Here is a 19,472-nt window from a genome sequence, read left to right on the forward strand (position 1 = left end):
TGGTCTTGAATTCCTGACCTCAGATGATCTGGCTGCCTCAGCCTCCCAAAGTGCTAGGATCACAGGCATAGGCCACAACACCCAGCCCCAGAATAGGTTAACTCTTAAAAGATATTGCTAAAAACAGATCAGTTTGGTTTGGCTCAAGTGAAGGAGAGATCCAGCCTCGATTTTGCAGGCTTGCCCAGCCTCAGTAAGCCAAGGAGCACAGCAGAAAGGGGCAAAGTGGAAAAGCACTCAGGCTTGGGATCTTGCCTTTGTCCCTTCCCTGAAACGAGACCCTGGCTGTCACCCAAACCCTTCAGATTCCCTGGTAAGGATAAAAGTGGGATCACAGTGGGGAATGCAGCCCAGTGCACCTCATACCAGGTATCTGGTGTGACTGTTGCCAGCATCCCTACCTGACCTTCCGTTTCCTCAAATGACACCCACCAGAGCTAAGAATCACAACCATCACCCTGTCTCCCTCCTCATCCAAATCCCCTACATCACTCCTTGCTTCTCAGTTTATCTGTGGCAAACGGCTAGGTATCGGAGGCTTTTGTTTTTAATTTCCATCTGTCAGACTTATTATCTTGTAAAATACAATAATATAGAAAAATGAAACATAAAATCCAAGCCCCAACTGTAGTTATTATCCAATTCAACTGACACAAAGCCACTCTGTCAAACTCTTAGGAAGGTCTCTAAACGTTCTCATCTCTTTCTCGGCCTTTGCTGGTGCCGGCCAAGGACCATGTTCTGAACACTGCTGCCTCATGCTCCAATTCTCCTCTCACGTGCCACTCCAAAGTCTTTCTTTGTCATATAGTTAGTTTTCCATTTCCCCTATTCCAGGCTATTATCGTCTGGATCAGAGATGAGAATACTGCACAGAGAGAAAACACAGAGATGTGCAAAGGGTCCCCTTTAAGTATTCAGCAGAGCATGGATCAGCTCTTGCCTGTGATGAAACTAACCAAAGTCAGAGGACAAACATCTGCAGGATTCGCAAGAACAGTGCCTGGCACCCACAAAAGCTGGAAACAGTGCCTATTCCCACCAGCCCTGAGAATGAGGAATAATAGAGCCCTAGACTGAGCTCTGCTTTGAATTCATCTAATAAATCATAAAAGCAAGACTAGAAAGAATCACTGTTCCTAAATAATTTAACGGCATCCCAGAACAATGCTCAGAAGATTGAAAGAATACAAAATATCCAAGACTCAATAAGGTAAAGTTTACAATGTCTAGCAGCCAATCAAATATTCCCAGGCATGCAAAGAGGCAGGAAAGCACAACCCACAGGGAAGAGAATAATCAATCTATGGAAATCAACCCCGATCAGACACAGATACTAGAATTAGCAGAGAAGGACATTAAAAGCTATTGTTTCTATATTCAATATGTTGGAAATGTTAAGTAGCAACATGGAAAATATTAAAAAGGCTCAAACTGAGCTGCTAGAGATGAAAACCAAAATGTCAGAGATAAAGAATACATTGGCTGGCCGGGCATGGTGGCTCTCACCTGTAATGCCAGCACTTAGGGAGGCAAAGGAAGGCGTATCACTTGAGGACAGGAGTTTGAGATCAGCCTGGCCAACATAGTAAAACCCCACCTCTACTAAAAATACAAAAATTAGCTGGGCATGGTGGCTCATGCCTGTAATCCCAGCTACTTAGGAGGCTGACCCGTGAGAATTGCTGGAACCTAGGAGGCGGAGGTTGCAGTGAGCCAAGATCACACCACTGCACTCCAGCCTGGGCAACAGAGCAAGACTCTGTCTCAAAATAAATAAGTAACAGGCTGGGCGCGGTGGCTCACGCCTGTAATCCTAGCACTTTGGGAGGCTGAGGCGGGTGGATCACCTAAGGTCAGGAGTTTGAGACCAGCCTGGCCAACATGGCAAAACCCTGTCCCTACTAAAAATACAAAAATTAGCCAGGTATGGTGGTGCACGCCTGTAATACCAGCTACTCGGAAGGCTGAGGAAGGAGAATCGCTTGAACCCGGGAGGTGGAGGTTGCATTGAGCCGAGATCATGCCACTTACACTCCAGCCTGCACAATGGGGGCGAGACTCCATCTTAAAAAAAATAAATAAATAACCATCTGATCTTTGACAAACCTGACAAAAACAAGAAATGGAGAAAGGATTCCCTACTTAATAAATGGTGCTGGGAAACCTGGCTAGCCATATGTAGAAAGCTGAAACTGGATCCCTTCCTTACACCTTATACAAAAATTAACTCAAGATGGATTAAAGACTTAAATGTAAGACTGAAAACCATAAAAACCCTAGAAGAAAATCTAGGCAGTACCATTCAGGACACAGGCATAGGCAAGGACTTCATGACTAAAACACCAAAAGCAATGGCAACAAAAGCCAAAATTGACAAATGGGATCTAATTAAACTACCATCAGAGTGAACAGGCAACCTACAGAATGGGAGAAAATTTTTACAATCTACCCATCTGATAAAGGGCTAATATCCAGAATCTACAAAGAACTTAAACAAATTTACAGGAAAACAACAACCCCATCAAAAAGTGTGCAAAGGATATGAACAGACACTTCTTAAAAGAAGACATTTATGCAGCCAACAGACATATGAAAAAATGCTCATCATCACTGGTCATCAGAGAAATGCAAATCAAAACCCCAATGAGATACCATCTCATGTCATTTAGAATGGCAATCATTAAAAAGTCAGGAAACAACAGATGCTGGAGAGGGTGTGGGAAATAGGAACGCTTTTACACTGTTGGTGGGAGTGTAAATTAGTTCAACCATTGTGGAAGACAGTGTGGCAATTCCTCAAGGATCTAGAATTAGAAATACCATTTGACCCAGCCATCCCATTACTGGGTATATACCGAAAGGATTATAAATCATGCTGCTATAAAGACACATGCACACGTATGTTTATTGCGACACTATTCACAATAGCAAAGACTTGGAACCAACCCAAATATCCATCAATAATAGATTGGATAAAGAAAATGTGGCACATATACACCACGGAATACTATGCAGCCATAAAAAAGGATGAGTTCATGTCCTTTTTGGGGACATGGATGAAGCTGGAAACCATCATTCTCAGCAAACTATCACAAGGGCAGAAAACCAAACACCGCATGTTCTCACTCATAAGTGGGAGTTGAACAATCAGAACACATGGACACAGGGAGGGGACATCACACACTGGGGCCTGTCGGGGGGGTGGGGGGCTGGGGGAGGGATAGCATTAGGAGAAATACCTAATGTAAATGATGAGTTGATGGGTGCAGCAAACCAACATGGCACATGTATACCTATGTAACAAAACTGCACATTGTGCATATGTACCCTAGAACTTAGAGTATAATAAAAATAAATAAATAAATAACAAAAAACTTTTTAAAAATTTTAGAAAAGAGAATACATTGGATGGGATTAATGGCAGATTACACCTTGCAAGAGAAAACATTAGTGAATTTAAAGGTACAGCAATAGAAAATGTCCAAAATGAAATGAGAGGAAAAGAATTTTTTAAATAACGAAATGGGCATAAGTGAGCTCTGGGACAACTTCCAGATGCCTAAGATTGGAGTAATTGGAGTCCCTAGTGGATGGGGAGGAATGTGAAGAAATAGATTTGATGAAGACTGACTACAAACCCACAGATCCAAGAAGCTCAACAAACTCCTAAGCACAAGAAACATGAAAAGTACACCAAGGATATCATAATCAAATTTCTCAAAATCAATGATGAAATCTTAAAAGCAGCCAGAACGGGGGAAAAACATGTTACATACAGAGAATAGAGATATCAGATTTCTCATTAAAAAAAAATAAGTGAGAAAATAGTTAAAAAAAAAAAAAAACTTCAACGAACTCAAAAAAGTATCAAGCTAGAATTCTATATCCAGCAATATATATATTTTATATATATATAATATATATATATAAAATATATATGTATGTATATAATTTTTTTTTTTGAGACGGAGTCTCACTCTGTCACCCAGGCTGGAGTGCAGTGGTGCAATCTCGGCTCACTGCAAGCTCTGCCTCCTGAGTTCATGCCATTCTGCTGCCCCAGCCTCGCCAGTAGCTGCGACTATAGGCACCCGCCACCACGCCCAGCTAATTTTTTGTATTTTTAGTAGAGACGGGGTTTCACCATGTTAGTCAGGATGGTCTCGATCTTCTGACCTCATGATCCGCCCGCCTTGGCCTCCCAAAGTGCTGGGATTACAGGCGTGAGCCACCGCGCCAGCCAAAAAATATATATTTTAAAATAAAAAAAGTGAAAGAAAGATAAATTCAGACATACAAAAGTTTAAAGAATTCATCACCAGATCAGCACACGAAAAAGAAAAAATGTTAAGAGAAGTCCTTCAAGCAGAAGGAAAAATGGTACCAGATGAAAACCTGAATCTAAACAAAGGGATGAGGAGGAGCAGAAATGGCAAATGCGTGGACAAGTGAGACTTTTTTCTTATTAGTTAAATTTCTTTAAAACTTTTAGAAGAAAACATGGACATGAATCTTTGTGACCTTGGGTCAGCCAATGTTTTCCTACAAAAAGCACCAAAACACTGACAAAAAAAGAAAAAAAGTAGATAAATTATACTGCATCAAAATTTAAAACCTTTGTGCTGTAAACAATACCATCAAGAAAATGAAATGACAGTCCACAGAATGAAAGAAAATATTCGCAAATCCTATATCTGACAGGAGATTTATATGTAAAATATACAAAGAACTATTAAGACAATAATAAAAAGACAATCCAAGTAAAAATGAGCAGGGAATTGAGAAGACATTTTTCCAAATAAGACATACCAATGGCCAATAAATGTATGAAAAGATGCTCAACATCATTAATCATCAGGAAAATGCAAATCAAAACCACAATGAGATCCAACTTCACACCAAATAGGATAGTTAGAATAAAAAAACTAGATAAGCATATGTGTTAGCAAGGATGTGGAAATACTGGAACTCTCATACATGGCTGGTGGGAATGTAACATGGTAGAGCTTCTTTAAAAAACAGGTCCTCAAAAGGTTAAACATAGTTACCATATGACCCAGCAATTTCACTCCTAATATTTACCCAAGAGAACAGAAATGATACGTTCACATAAACACCTGTCTAGGAATGTTCATAGCAACATTATTTATAATAGCCAAAAATAAAAACAAGCGTCTATCAACTGCTGAATGGATAAACAAAATACGGTACATCTGTACAAGGGAATACTATTCAGCCATAAAAAGGAATGAGATACTGATTCATACTACAACATGGTTGAACCTGGAATGCATGCTAAGTGAAAAAAGCCAGACACAGAAGATCATATATTATATGATTCCATTCATACGAGATATCCAGAATAGGCAAATCATAGGGATAGGAAGATCAGTGGTTGCTTAGGGATGAGGGAAGGTGAGTAAGGAGGTGAAGTGATGAGTACCAGGTAATGGGGAAGTGTCACCTTTATTTATTCCAACATTTATTCTGTGTTCAGAATTATACTAAAGGTGCTGAAGAGTTATAAGGAGTAAAATCATGATCAGTTAAACCCTGTCCCTATTCTCCCAAAGCTGATCACCTCGGGGGAGATAGAGATCCCTGCAAACAGTTTCAATCTAATCATAATTGAAAACACCATAGGACAGGCAAATGAACAAGGTGCACATGGGACCCAAGATCAGGAGAGTCGCAATGGAGATGGCAATGGAAGACACTGAAGGGAGAGTGATATTCACCTGGGTGATGATGGAGGGTAAGGGTGACAAGGTACAGGGGTAGAAAAGGACAGGTGATGTGCATTGTAGCCAGGGGCTTCAGCAGTTCAGGAGGCTGTGGGGCAGCGGAGGAGGCAGGTAGTTAGAAAGAAAGAAGACAGGAAGGAAGTTAGAACAAATTTAAGGAATGTCTTAAACACCAAGCAAAAGAACTGGACTACAATGTTAAGGCAAAAAGTAGCTGAAGGTCTCTGAGCTGTGGAGTGGCCTCCTCACTGCTGGGCCCAGAGACCAGACTGGAGGTGACAGCAGCGATCCATGCAAGAGACAGAGATGCTCTGCCCAAAACAGGGACCCTGCTGGCATCCAAATGCCACCAATGGTGACCATTGCAGGTCTGCTGCTGATGTGGAGAGGCAGCTGTCACCCTGCCCCTGAACACAGGGAAGGGCCTGCATCCTCTGGCCAGGCATTGGATTTGCCAGACCCCTAGGCTGACCCGTGCCCTGCTATGCACCTGGTCCTTGAAAACCTGGCCACAGGATCCACACCCAGCCAGCCTCAGTACTCCTGGGAAGAGTCTGGGAGCTCCCATGGTAAGAGTTCACTTCCCCTTTAAACTTTAACTGGCAGGAAGGTTATGTTGGCTTTGAGTCATCAAATCAACAGGATCTTACGCAGCAGATGGTTATGAAGACTATGGAGCAATGAGGGAAAAGGCATATGATATATTTCTAAGTGGAAAAGGCAGGGCATAAAAGCAAACATACATTGTGATGACAACCAGGCAAAAACGTCTATGTAGGTACAGCATACATTTTTGGGGGTTATTTTTGGTACTGAATTATAGGTGATTTTCTTCTCCCATATATATTTTTTGACAATGTGACTACATTGACTTGGTGATGTATAAAGTATCAAAAACAAGAAACTTCATGAATAATTTCCTACTAATAAGTGAACTCTGGCTAAGAAGATTTAGAGGCCAGGCATTGTGGCTTGCACTTGTAATTCTAGCACTTTGGGAGGCCAAGGCGGGAGGATCACTTGAGCCCAGGAGTTTGAGACCAATCTGGGCAACATAGTGGGACTCCATCTCTACAAAAATTAATTTCAAAAAAATTAGCCAGGGGACTAAAGGGACTGAGGTGGGAGGATCACTTCAGCCCATGAGGCAGAGGTTGCAGTGAGCCATAATGTAACACTGCACTCCAGCCTGAATGGCAGAGTGAGACTTTGTCTCAAAAAAAAAAAAAAAAAGATTTAGGAACAAGAGGCTTTATATGCAGTCCAATACAGTAGCCACAAGCTGCACATGGCTACTAAAATAAATTTAAACTTTAATTAATTAAAATGAAATAAAATGGAAAATGCAGTTCCTTAGTCAAACCAGCCACATTTCAAGTGCTCAAGAGCCCCAGGTGGCCAGTAGCTGCTGTGTTAGATTGTGCAGGTCTATAGGTCAGAGAGAGGCCAGAGGACTGAAGTCCACATGAAGGGTCAAGTGGACTGGTGGTGAGGCCCACAGCAGGGCCACAGCCAAGTTCCCAGCTAACTTCATCACAATCCCCCAGGATGCTCCCCCTGCACACACAGATCTCAGAAATCAGGATCTCTGCAGGCAGAGCCAGAGGTCGGCACTGCAACAGGCTCCTTGCGATGTGACTGATGCACAGTGAAGGGTGAAGGCCATGGATATGGTGGCAAGCATATACACAGTGGCCACCTGCCCCTGGGCACGAACACACTTCCCCACTCACCAGCTGGTGACCCCATGACGTCTTGTGTAAGAACCACTCTGAGACCCCATGACCTCTTGTGTAAGATGAGTGTGGCTGGAAGGCAAGCAAGGGACACAAGAAGACAGCCATGTGCAGCTTGTGGCTACTGTATTGGACTGCATATAAAGCCTCTAGTTCCTAAATCTTTTTTTTTTTTTTTTTTTTTTTTGAGACAGAGTCTCGCTCTGTCACTCAGGCTGGAGTGCAGTGGCACGATCATGGCTCACTGCAATAAATGCAATAAATGCTCCACAGACAGCAGCTCGCATTACACTGGCTTACAGGCATGGATCCACTGATGGGCAACTACGGGTGCAAACAAAACTGTTGGTGAAAGGAGGAGAGAGGAGGGAAGGGAAAGGGAAGGAGAAGGAAGCTGAAGGGGCCAGAGCCAGGGGCAGAAATGTAAGAGAACAGCTGAGAGACACATGAAGAAGGGATACCCTCCGTGAGATGAGAGGGCCACAGAAACCTGAGGAGTGCCTACAATGCCAGAATACAGTCAGGCCTAGGTAAAAGAGTTTACTCCCTAACCCAGGACTCTGGCTCTGAGATGAGGCACTGCGGTGCAACATCTTCCTGCTAGTTACGGTGTGATGCTCCTGGCATACTGGAGTGCTCTTCATTCTCCTCTTCGACTTGAGAAGACAGGTGACACCCCGGGCACCGCCAAGTATCACCCCTGGTCTGGGACTACCACGGGCGAAAGGTACGGACTTTCAACAAAAACCAGACATGTACAATATCAGGAGCTTAGGATGCAGACATGGCCACATAAGGTATAGGTTACACCAAAGTTAGCCTCTACAATATACTGCAAAACCTCTCAGACTGTGTTCAGACGATAGGAACAAAGGAATCTGATGGTCTCCCCTGTCAGGGACTTCCTGGCCTCTGACTGAACCAGCAGAGTCTGACCTGGGAAACCAGGTTTGGCCCTAACTCCAGTGCACTAGCAGAACTAGGCTTGCAGGAGACGGACACAAGAGACCCTTTGATAACCAAAGTAAGTGGCCCCTCTACTCTCTTCCGATCCCTGCAGCCCTCTGGCCAGCTCCAGCCTATTTTGGTTGCTTCCTGATCTTTCCCGTGCCCACTGATTTCCTTTAGCATCTGCCCACTCTTCCTTTCTCACATTCTTGATCTTCAGCTTTTTCCTTAGGTCCTGCCGACTCATTCAGCTCATACAGAACTGCTGAATATGATGAGAAATATTCGGACAATTCAACAGCTCAGAAACTCAGGGATCAAAGCCCTTAGTCCATTTCTCTACCATGGGTGCATCCCACGACTGAATTCTACCTCCCCTATTCCCAGCCCCAGGCCACTCTCCTGCACTCACAACTCAAGGGTGGCCAAAAACCCAGTCTCTGCTGTCACACAACCCCAAGGCAGCTGCTGAACCTGAAAAGTCAAGGCAAGGCCCCATGACTACAGCCCGGCTCCTGTCTTTGGCAAATACTCTCTCTAAGCAAAGGTAATTTAATACATTGGCTAACAGCAAGAGCTGTGGATTCACAGGTCTTGGGTTCAAGTGCTGACCACACCACTTAACGGTGACATAACCAACCACAAACTAAACTCTCCAAGCCTCAATCTGTACATCTTAAGTTGAGAGTAATAATAATAACAACGAACGTTGAACTCACTGAATTGTTACAGGATTTAGTGAGCTGCCATGGATGGAGGAGGGCTATGTGGTGTCAGGCCCACAGTAAGCTAGAAAGCTTACCTATAAATTATCTATACATATCGCGGTGACTGTTTTACAGAAGCAGACCTTCATGAATTAAAGGAAGACCTCCCTAGTTCAGGCTTAACTAATTCAAAATGTGTAAGCATTTTCAGGGGCTGGGTTGACGAGGTCATTTACAAAGTCAACAAAAAAGGGAAAGGATTTCAGATGCAGTATTTAGACTTTGTAAGAAAAACAAAATAGCTGGCAAGAACCCTCCGGTCCTTCAGAGGCGAACTAACTGGTGAGTCAATCACCAAGGACTTATTCATTCGCTAAGAACCTCTGTTCCACAACACTAGGCTTGGTCCTAATTGTTTTATTTATCTCAAGTAACAAAATGGCATTTTGTGAGTGTTCTAGATGCAGGCTTTTTACTAAGAAAGGCTTTCTTCCAACTGGGTCTCAACAAGTGAGATTTTACTATAAATCCCATTCGCAATCTTCAACAGGCACGGACATTCGGTTTTTGGAGGGTGAAATGAGCGATGGTATATAATCTTAGTTTTGCTTTCTCCCCACTAAGGCATGCCTGGCAGGTCACAGTGCATCTTACACCCAGCAATATAAACAGTAGGTTGCACCACTGCAATTCAGTCTGGCCTTGACTTACACATCCCAGCACCATCCCAAGTGGACCCTGTCTGGCCCTCTGCAGCCTTCCACTGAGCTCAGACCTGCACTGGGCATAATTTCTGTCAACTGTGGGACTGGCTGCTTCCCAGCTTCCATCCCCAAGGTGGGCACCCCCCTGCTCAATGGGCTTCTGGCGGGGAGAGTATATTTACCTAGTCCATCATTTTCTGTCTCATATCATCAAAAAACTAATAGGAATCATGACACTAACATGGCAAGCAGGTTTCACCTGGCTGTAGGATGGAATTTGTTTAGTCCGTGAAATGAACGTCTTACTGTTTAAACCTCAATCTGCCTGGAGTGAGGACACAGGACCTTGCCTACTTCTCCCTCACAGACCATTCTTTTTTTTTTTTTTTTTTTTTTTGAGACAGAGTCTCACCCTGTCGCCCAGGATGGAGTACAGTGGCGCAATCTTGGCTCGCTGAAAACTCCGCCTCCTGGGTTCAAGTGATTCTCCTGCCTCAGCCCCCCAAATAGCTAGTATTATAGGCATGTGCCACCACACCCGGTTAATTTTTGTATTTTTAGTAGAGATGGGGTTTTGCCATGTTGCCCAGGCTGGTCTCAAACTCCTGACCTCAAGTGATCTACCCGCCTCAACCTCCCAAAGTGCTGGGATTACAGGTTGAGCCACCACGCCTGGCCTCTCAGACTATTCTTGAAGGTGCTGAGAAGTCCACTCAACCCCACAGGTCAGCATGTTGTTCCTCCTCTCATGCTGCTGCTTCTGAGGCACAGGTGGGAGCCAGCCTCCCTCAGACAGGCCACTTGACATGTAAATAGACACAGCTGCCAACAAAGGCCACTCCTGTCCTCTCCACGGACCTCCCTCCCACTCCAGGGTGTGCCAACAGCTTCCTGAGAGTGTCCAGTGCCAGTGGGGGGGGCATGGCCGCCTGGGGTGGGCAGAGCCTGAGGGGGGAGGAGGGAGACCCACAGCACTCATCTCCATGGCAACCAAACATTCCCAGCCCAAGGAGCACAACAAGGAAGAAGGGAACTTGAACAAACCACACAAACACCCACACCACAACCTGATGCTTACTGCTGGAACGAGCACCAAGGAAACAATCCCACAGAAGGAAGGAAAGATGCTGCACGAAGACGCTGGCTGGGGCTGTGTGTAACAACCTGCAAACCAGCCATTAACTGTGGCACGACTCATCGATTACCATGTAACTTAAAATTATTATTATGAACTATGACATGACGTTAAATTGAAAAGGATACAACACTGTTTATATACTACGATCACAACTCTAAAAAATGTATATAAACTTGGAGAAAAACTGGCAAGGAAAACATAAAAGTGACAGTAGCTGAGCTACAATGCTAACATAACAGGTTTCTGTCTATAAAATTTTCTTTGCAGCGGCCAGATGTGGTGGCTCATGCCTATAATCCTAGCACTTTGGGACGCCAAGGCAGACAGACTGCTTGAGCCCAGGAGTTCGAGATCAGCCTGGGCAGCATAGCAAGACCCTGTCTCTACAAAAAATAATAAAAAATAGCCAAACATGGTGGTGCATGTCTGTAATCCCAGCTACTCAGGAGGCTGAGGTAGGAGGACTGCCTGAGCCCAGGAGTTCAAGGCTGCAGTGAGCTGTGATCACACCATTGCACTCCAGCTTGTACAACAGAGCAAGACCCTGTCTCAAAAAAAAAAAAAAAAAAAAAAAGATACAATTTTCTCACAGCTTTCCCCATTGCTGCTTCTCATCAGCAGATGGGGAAATGTGCATATCCGTGTAAGGGAACCTGCCACGGTGCCTGGGAGAACTGCACATAGCCATGTATGCAAAGGTTTGCCTGAATCTTGGTGGAATACCTTGTAGGCTTCCAGAACATAAAAAGATGCACGGCTGTCTCTCATTCACCTCCCTATTCCCCCAGGAGCCTGTCACCAGACAGTGTCTTATCTCTAATGAGGTATGGGGATTTCTGCCTGCCTCTCAGAACAGAACTGTGGGCTCCGAGACCACTTAGCTGCAGTCTAAAATTGCTTCTCAAAATCCCACTTGTGTGGCAGTCATCAGCCCCTTTTGCTTCAGTGTCATCCTCTTCAGTGTATGGGACAAGGACCCAGGAAGATGGTACCTTTGACACATTCTTTGTGTTGCCTATGTAAGTAATAAACTGCCTAAAATAACAGTGGCTTGTTGTATCTTTACCAAACTAGTCAGGCCCTGGATTTGCCTGGATTTGCCTGGATTTGCCCTGGATTTGTAAATGTGTATGAGCTTAACAGTATCCCAATACTATGTTTTAATGCAGTATCAATGGACCTCAAGAAGTATGTGTATATACCAACAGATACCTCCATATGCCATATGCTATATATATATAAAAAATATAAATAAAATAAAATATATATAAAATCTGGCTTTACATACTATATACAGTGTTTTAAACGAGATTTTCATAAGTGAAATGGGAAAATAGAAAAGATACATATACAAACATGTTCAGAAATACACACACTCACCAGACTCTATCAATAACCAAGATAAGATAAAGAACAAAGAAAACACTTATTTTTGCTTGACTAGGTGGAAATAAATCAGAGGAGGGAGAACCAGAAAAACAAGGAAGTACAGGTGAGCATAGATTCAAGAGGTCTGGATTCCATGCCAGCTCCATAGACAGGTTTTTGACCTTGAGAAATTCTCTTTCCCTGTCTGCCCCCATTTTCTCTTCTAAGAAGGAGGGGATGCCCTAGATGCACCCAGACCCCCAGCTGTGCCGTCTCCATGGTGTTGAGGCTCACAGAGACACACTCAGGACCTGCAGAGCTGAGACATAGAGCTCCTGGGTGCCTCCTTCTGCTGAAAGCTGAGGTAAACCGCAGCAATCTGGTAACTGAAAAAAGACAAGTCACCTCCAGTGTCTAAGAGAAGCTGCTGAGACACATGCCCAGTCTCCAACATTCCAACTGCTCTTTGGAACTGGAGAGGAAGTGGGACATTCACACAGCAGGAGGGTGTGCAGCCCCAGGGCAAACAGCAATGCCCCTGCACTCACTTTTTGACAAAATCCGAATCCTCATTCCTTCAGCAACTCTGTTCTAGGGCCTGGTTTGCTGGCAATGGATCCACAGAGAGTGCGGTTCGCCATCTATGTAATAACACCAACAAGGGTCGGGCGTGGTGGCTTGAGCTTGTAATTCCAGCACTTTGGGAGGCCAAGGCAGGCAGATCACCTGAGGTCAGGAGTTCAAGACCAGCCTGGCCAACATGGTGAAACGCTGTCTCTACGAAAAATACAAAACTTAGCCGGGCCTGGTGGTACATGCCTGTAGTTCCAGCTACTTAGGAGGCTGAGAGGCAGGAGAATCACTTGAACCTGGGAGGCAGAGGTTGCAGTGGGCCGAGATCACGCCACTGCACTCCAGCCTGGGCAACAGAGTGAGATCCGTCTTTAAAAAAAAAAAAAAAAAAAAAAGAAGAAAGCAGAGTGCACCAAATTCAGAAGTCTCTTCCTGCTAAGGAAACAGGGAAGGCTTCCTGGAAGAGGAGGCATTTGAGCTGAGTCATAAGACTGGACAGAGAAATGTATTAAGTGAATGGGGAGAGGCTATTCTAGATAACAATGTGATCAGAGGCATGGAAGTGAAAAAGAGAAATTCAGTTTGACTGGAATAGGAAACAGGAAGTGATAAGACAGGGACAAGACCACAAAGGCCTTCAATGCTAGACCAATCAAAAACCCAAACCAGGTCTGTCTTAAGTGTCTGTGCTTGTCACAATTTGAAGAAAGAGAAACTCAATCCATTAAGAAATAGACAGCCACTCTAGCAGCCATGGGTGGAACCCACAGACTCATCTGCAATGGGCTGAATGTCTATGTCCCCCTAAAATTCCTATGTTAAAATCCTAACCTCTGGCCGGGCACGGTGGCTCACGCCTGTAATCCCAGCACTTTGGGAAGCTGAGGCAGGTAGATCACCTGAGGTCATGACTTCAAAACCAGCCTGACAAACGTGAAGAAACCCTGTCTCTACTAAAAATATAAAAATTAGCCAGGTTTGGTGGTGCATGGCTGTAATCCCAGCTACTTGGGAGGCTGAGGCAGGACAATCGCTTGAACCCAGGAGGCGGAGGTTGCAGTAAGCTGAGACTGCGCCACTGCACTCCAGCCTGGGCAATAAGAGCAAAACTCCATCTCAAAAAAAGAAAAAAAATCCTAACCTCCAAGGTGATGGGATTAGGGGGTAGGGCCTTTGGGAGGTGATTCTCATGAGATGGAACCCTCAGGAATGGGATTAGTGCCCTTATAAAGGAGATCCCAGAGAGCTCCCCTTCTACCATATGAGTGCCCGGGAAGTGGGCCCTCAACAGACACTTCATCTGCCAGCACCTTGATCTTGGACTTCCCAGCCTCTAGAACTGTGAGAAACACATTTCTATTGTTTATAAGCCAACCAGTGTATGGTACTTTGTTATAACAGGCCAAACAGACTAAGACACTCATCAATTGGTTTTCCCTCACCAACAGCTTCCCTAATTCAAATGGTAACTGCTTGAGGTGGAAAACAGCCTCTCCTTAATATTTATTTTCTTTTTCCTGAAAAATAGAGCAAGTATTGAGAAACCGTTGCAGGAGTCAAAGGTCAAAGATAAATTGTAAACAAAGATCTGATACAAGCGGCCAACAAACATGAAAAAATGCTCAAGGGTCAGGTGTGGTGGCTCATGCCAGTAATCCCAGCCCTGTGGGAGGCTGAGGTGGGAGGATCACCAGAAGTCAGGAGCTTGAGACCAGCCTGGGCAACACAGTGAGACCTCTGTCTCTACAAAAATTTTAAAACATTAGCTGGGCATGGTGGCACATGCCTGCAGTCCCAGCTACTCAGAAGCTAAGGCAGAAGGGTTGCTTGAGTTCAAGGCTGCAGTGAGCTACAGTTACATCATGGCACTCCAGCCTGGATGACACAGTGAGACCCCATCTCAAAACAAAACAAACCTCCACATCATTAATCATCAAAGAAATGCAAATCAAAACCACAAAATGGCCATTATTAAAAAGTCAAAAAGTAGATTTTGGCAAGGCTATAGAGAAAAGGCAATGCTTATACACTGTTGGTGGGAGTGTAAATTAGTTCAGCCACTGTGGAAAACAGTTAGGAGATTTCTCAAAGAACTAAAAATAGAGCTACCATTTGACCCAGTAATCCCATTACTGGATATATATGCAAAGAAAAGTAAATCTTCTACCAAAGATACCTGCACTCGTATGTTTATCACCACACTATTCACAATAGCAAAGACATGGAATCAACCTAGGTGCCCATCAGCAGTAACTGAATAAAGAAAATGTGGTACATATACACCACGGAATACTACACAGCCATAAAAAAAATGACATCATGTCCTTTGCAGCAACATAGAAACACAAGAAACAGAAAACCAAATAGCTGAAAAACTTTCTACTGGGTACTATGTTCACTGTGTGGGTGACAGGACCAATGGAAGCTCAAACTTCAGATTCACACAATATACCTTTGTAACAAACCTGCACCTCTTGAATCTAAAACTAAAATTAAAATTTAACTAAATAAATAAATAAATAAAGGAGGGCCTAAACACAACTCCCACACAGATAAAACACAAATATGTGCCAAAGACTTTATTTAACTCATTAATTAATAAAGGAACCAATAAGTGGTATAATTGGGAGAATTCAAAGAACCATAGGCCATCAGGAATGTTGAAATCAATTTGCTTAATAGATTGCAAAACTGGTCAATCTCCACAGGGCAACAATCAACAACTGCACCTCCACCAGACAGTCTGCATTGCTATAGACAAGAATTGTGTTTGTTACCATCAATATTCTACAACTTACAGAGTGCAACTTAGCTCAAAAACAAGGAAAGGCCCAGAGATCCAGAGAATTCGATAACCAGACCACTCCTAGATTTCCACTGCGGACATTCTCAAAGTCTTTCCCTACACAGGTGAACACTGATCAATGTGTAAACCATAAACTCTCAGGCATGTGTTCTAGGGGAAATTGCAGTGAGGACTGAAGCATGAGGTTCAGAACTCAGGCATCTGCCTGGACCATCAAGGCTCAGCAGATTAGGAGGCCACTGGTTAACCACATGCACTGGTTAATTTTATACTGGGAATTAGGATCTCTGGCTGTGAGCAAGTTCTTCCCCTTCCCTTCTCCAGAAGGATCCAAAATGAGGCTCCCCAAACCAATGGTAGTCAGCCCTGATCACACCCTGGAAGTATCTGAGAAGCTGTGAAAAAGTACACTTGCCCCACTTGGGTGGGCGCAGTGGCTCACGCCTGTAATCCCAGCACTTTGGGAGGCCGAGGTAGGTGGATCACAAGGTCAAGAGATCAAGACAATCCTGGCCAACATGGTGAAACCCCGTCTCTACTAAAAATACAAAAATTAGCTGGGTGTGCTGGTGCACGTCTGTAGTCCCAGCTACTCGGGAGGCTGAAGCAAAAGAATCGCTTGAACCCAGGAGGCGGAGGTTGCAGTGAGCTGAGATAGCACCACTGCACTCCAGCCTGGGCGACAAAGCGAGATTCCGTCTCAAAAAAAAAAGAAAAAATTAATACATTTGCCTCACTCTAGAAATTCCAAGGGTGATGCCCTGGCCCCACCCTTGATTAGCAGAATCAGATTGAGGTTCCTAGCTAATCCTATCAGATTAGGATTTAGCTCTGATTCTGATTAGCAGGGTTTTAAAGTCTCCACAGGTGATTCTAATGAGCAGCCAGGATTGCAAACCACGAGTCCAGATGGTTAGAAAGACCCCTTTGTTCCTGACACCCTGTGACTCGGCTGTAACATTCCCTTTTAGTTGAGAGCTGCTAGCCTCAGTATAGGATTGAGAATATAGGCAGGACATTTTCCAAAAATACTCCTCAAAATTAATCTTTGATAGAGACAGAAAACAAGCAAAATCCATAACTTGGTCAGACTTGGCAAGCATGCAATGTGTTAGAATCTTCCACGGGGGTAGCTGCCATCCATTCAATCCAGACTCCTGATGGGCTGCTTGAATTATAATGCATGTACTGGAGTATAAAGATGCCCACAGGCGTGTGCTAGGTAGGCATCAGCACACAGGTGGCATGCACACACACCTCATGCTCATACAGCAGCCTCCAAATCAAAGATTAGGTGAGGGAGGTGGTTACAGAGTAATAAAGGACACCCACCTCCACCTCACACTGGGGTAGCTGACTGACTAATCACTTTTGGTTGGCTGGTCTCCACAGTGGGGGAGAGAACTCACAAATAGTGTAGACATGGTGAATCCCAGCACTTCCTCCCAAATCTTCTGAAACCTCTTCTTACATATTTCAAACCTGATGTGATTAGGGATCACTCTGAACTCATTCAACTTATCACCAGAATCACAGGCAATCTTTGGTATTGTGTTAAGTCACCGTGTCCTGATCGGCCTCTGTTGGTAGTAAGAAACCCTGCTGTAAAAGACACTGTCTGGCTTTTCCGTGGGGCTGAGGAGGGCCATGGGCCAACTGTCTCCGGAAAGATGATCTTCTCTCTCCTCCCTTTCTCGGTTCCCATGTTCCTTACGCATCCCCCACACACCCGACACCCACACCCACACTTACTGCAAGCTGCACAGGTGAAGCATGTGTCATGGTAGAGGTTCCCCATGGCCTGACAGGCCTGGCCAGCCCCAAACACCCCTTTGCTGCATTTCACACAGGCTCCTGCAAGGACAAAAGAAACATCAGTGAGTCAGGAGGGAACCAGTGTAAACTGAGTCATAAAAAAGCCAATGAACAAAGCATAATACCATCCCTCCCCATGGCCAGCCCACCACCAAATCCAGTGGATGACTCATTTGAAGTGTCTTTCTCTCCCTCTCTCTCTGTCACTCTTTCAACTGCAGAAAACAGCTACCAGGCTGGACTTCAGGTCCCACTTTCCCTGCCCCACTGTTATGCTAATGTTCAGAATTCCTGGGCTTGGTCAACTCCCTCCCTCACCCCACCCAAAGCTTTCGAAGGTTCCCACTGTTTATAAAGACAGTTCAGAAAGATTGCACCATCACTATAATATGCCAAGCATGCAGGTTGGGCAATTTCTTTTTTCTTCCTTTTTTTTTTTTTTTTTTTTTTTGAGATGGGGGTCTCGATATGTTGCCCAGACTGGTCTTGAACTCCTAGGCTCAAGCAATCCTCCTGCCTCGGCTTCCCAAAGTGCTAGGATTACAGGTGTGAGCCACCATGCCTGGCCAGACAATTCCAACTAAATTATTTATTTCCTTTAATTTTCAGTGGGAACCACCAACTAGGATTTAGTAACCTCAATTTTTACAAAAAGTATATCACACCCCAAGCCCCAGGTTTGTCAGACTGCAAGCAAGTGCTCTTCCCTGCCCTTCCACCAGCAGCTCCTCACCCCCTAACAAGTCCCACAGGGTCTTAGCCCAGCCTTTGCTGATGGGCCCCTACCTAGTACATTCTACTCCTGCCCTTATGTTCACTCAAGTCCTGAGGCTTTCATCTCAGCCTGCCTCACGATTCCTTCCTCAGACTGTTTGAGGCCAGGAGTTCAACACCAGCCTGGGCAACATAGGGAGATCATCCATCGAGAGAGAGAGAGAGAGAGAGATCTTTTTTTGAGACAGAGTCTCACTCTGTCACCTGGGCTGGAGTGCAGTGGTGCAATCTTGGCTCACTGCAACCTCCGCCTCCTGGGTTCAAGTGATTCTCCTGCCTCAGCCTTCCAAGTAGCTAGGACTACAGGAATGCACAACCAAGCCCAGCTAATTTTTGTATTTTCAGTAGAGACAGGGTTTCACCATGTTGGCCAGGCTGGTCTCAAACTACTGACCTCAGGTGATCCGCCTGCCTCGGCCTCCCAAAGTGCTGGGATGACAGGCATGAGCCACCGCGCCTGGCCTGAAAAAACAAATGTAAAGAGCCAGGTTCTAACCTTGAGCCTCCCACCTACCCGTGACTCCTGTAGTTTGGATTAGTGGTGATCGGCTCTCTGGGTGTCCGTTTCTTAATTAGGAAATAGAGGTTCCTTCCATCTGCCCTGCATATTCCCAGGAGCAGCAATTAAAAGAGTTGCTTTGTAAACCAAAAAGTTCTAAAAAGTTAACATGCCTCAACTACAAAGTGCTTATTGGGACACCTGGTCTAAAACAGCTCCACAATTTACTAGCTATGTGACAAGCGCAGACTAATTAAACTCCGATGTTGGGCTAGAAAATGGGGACAACAGTGGCCCCCTCGTAGGGTTACTGTAAGAGAATATGTGCAAAGTACTTAGTGCAGGGCCCCATATTTGGGAAATGCTCAATTAACAGGCAAATTATAAGGATGACAATCATGTTACTGCCTCCTGCAAAAAGTGCCTTCAGCTTAAAAAGAGCTGTCTAAGAAGTTCTGGGCCTCTCAGGATCTCACATGGGCTCTGTGAACAGGCTGGAGGTCTCAGGCTAGACCAGCCCAGAACCCCTACAGCAGCAGCCCAGGCTCCGGGCCCGTCCACATCAAGGAGGCCTTCGAGTCTCCCTCCCAAAGAACTCCCCCATTACAGTCAAATGAAAGACAGCACAATTATGTAAACAATGCACAAGATGAAAAA

At 44.7% G+C, this 19,472-nt stretch overlaps 1 protein-coding gene across 3 annotated transcripts in view; it reads right to left on the reverse strand.

Moving 5' to 3' along the window:
• Positions 1–19,472, reverse strand: part of LIMD1 (LIM domain containing 1) — an 88,337-nt gene that overhangs the window by 28,673 nt on the left and 40,192 nt on the right. For 2 of the 3 annotated variants that reach the window (XM_054480410.2, XM_054480413.2), the window contains exon 2: positions 17,480–17,581. In XM_054480410.2, the coding sequence (XP_054336385.1) occupies positions 17,480–17,581 (102 nt within the window). Of the gene's footprint in view, positions 1–17,479; positions 17,582–17,691; positions 17,734–19,472 lie in introns of those variants that run through there. The other variant, XM_063661972.1, reaches the window with a different exon arrangement.

The sequence above is a fragment of the Pongo pygmaeus genome, chromosome 2, assembly GCF_028885625.2.
Source record: "Pongo pygmaeus isolate AG05252 chromosome 2, NHGRI_mPonPyg2-v2.0_pri, whole genome shotgun sequence".
Classification (NCBI taxonomy): Eukaryota; Metazoa; Chordata; class Mammalia; order Primates; family Hominidae; genus Pongo; species Pongo pygmaeus.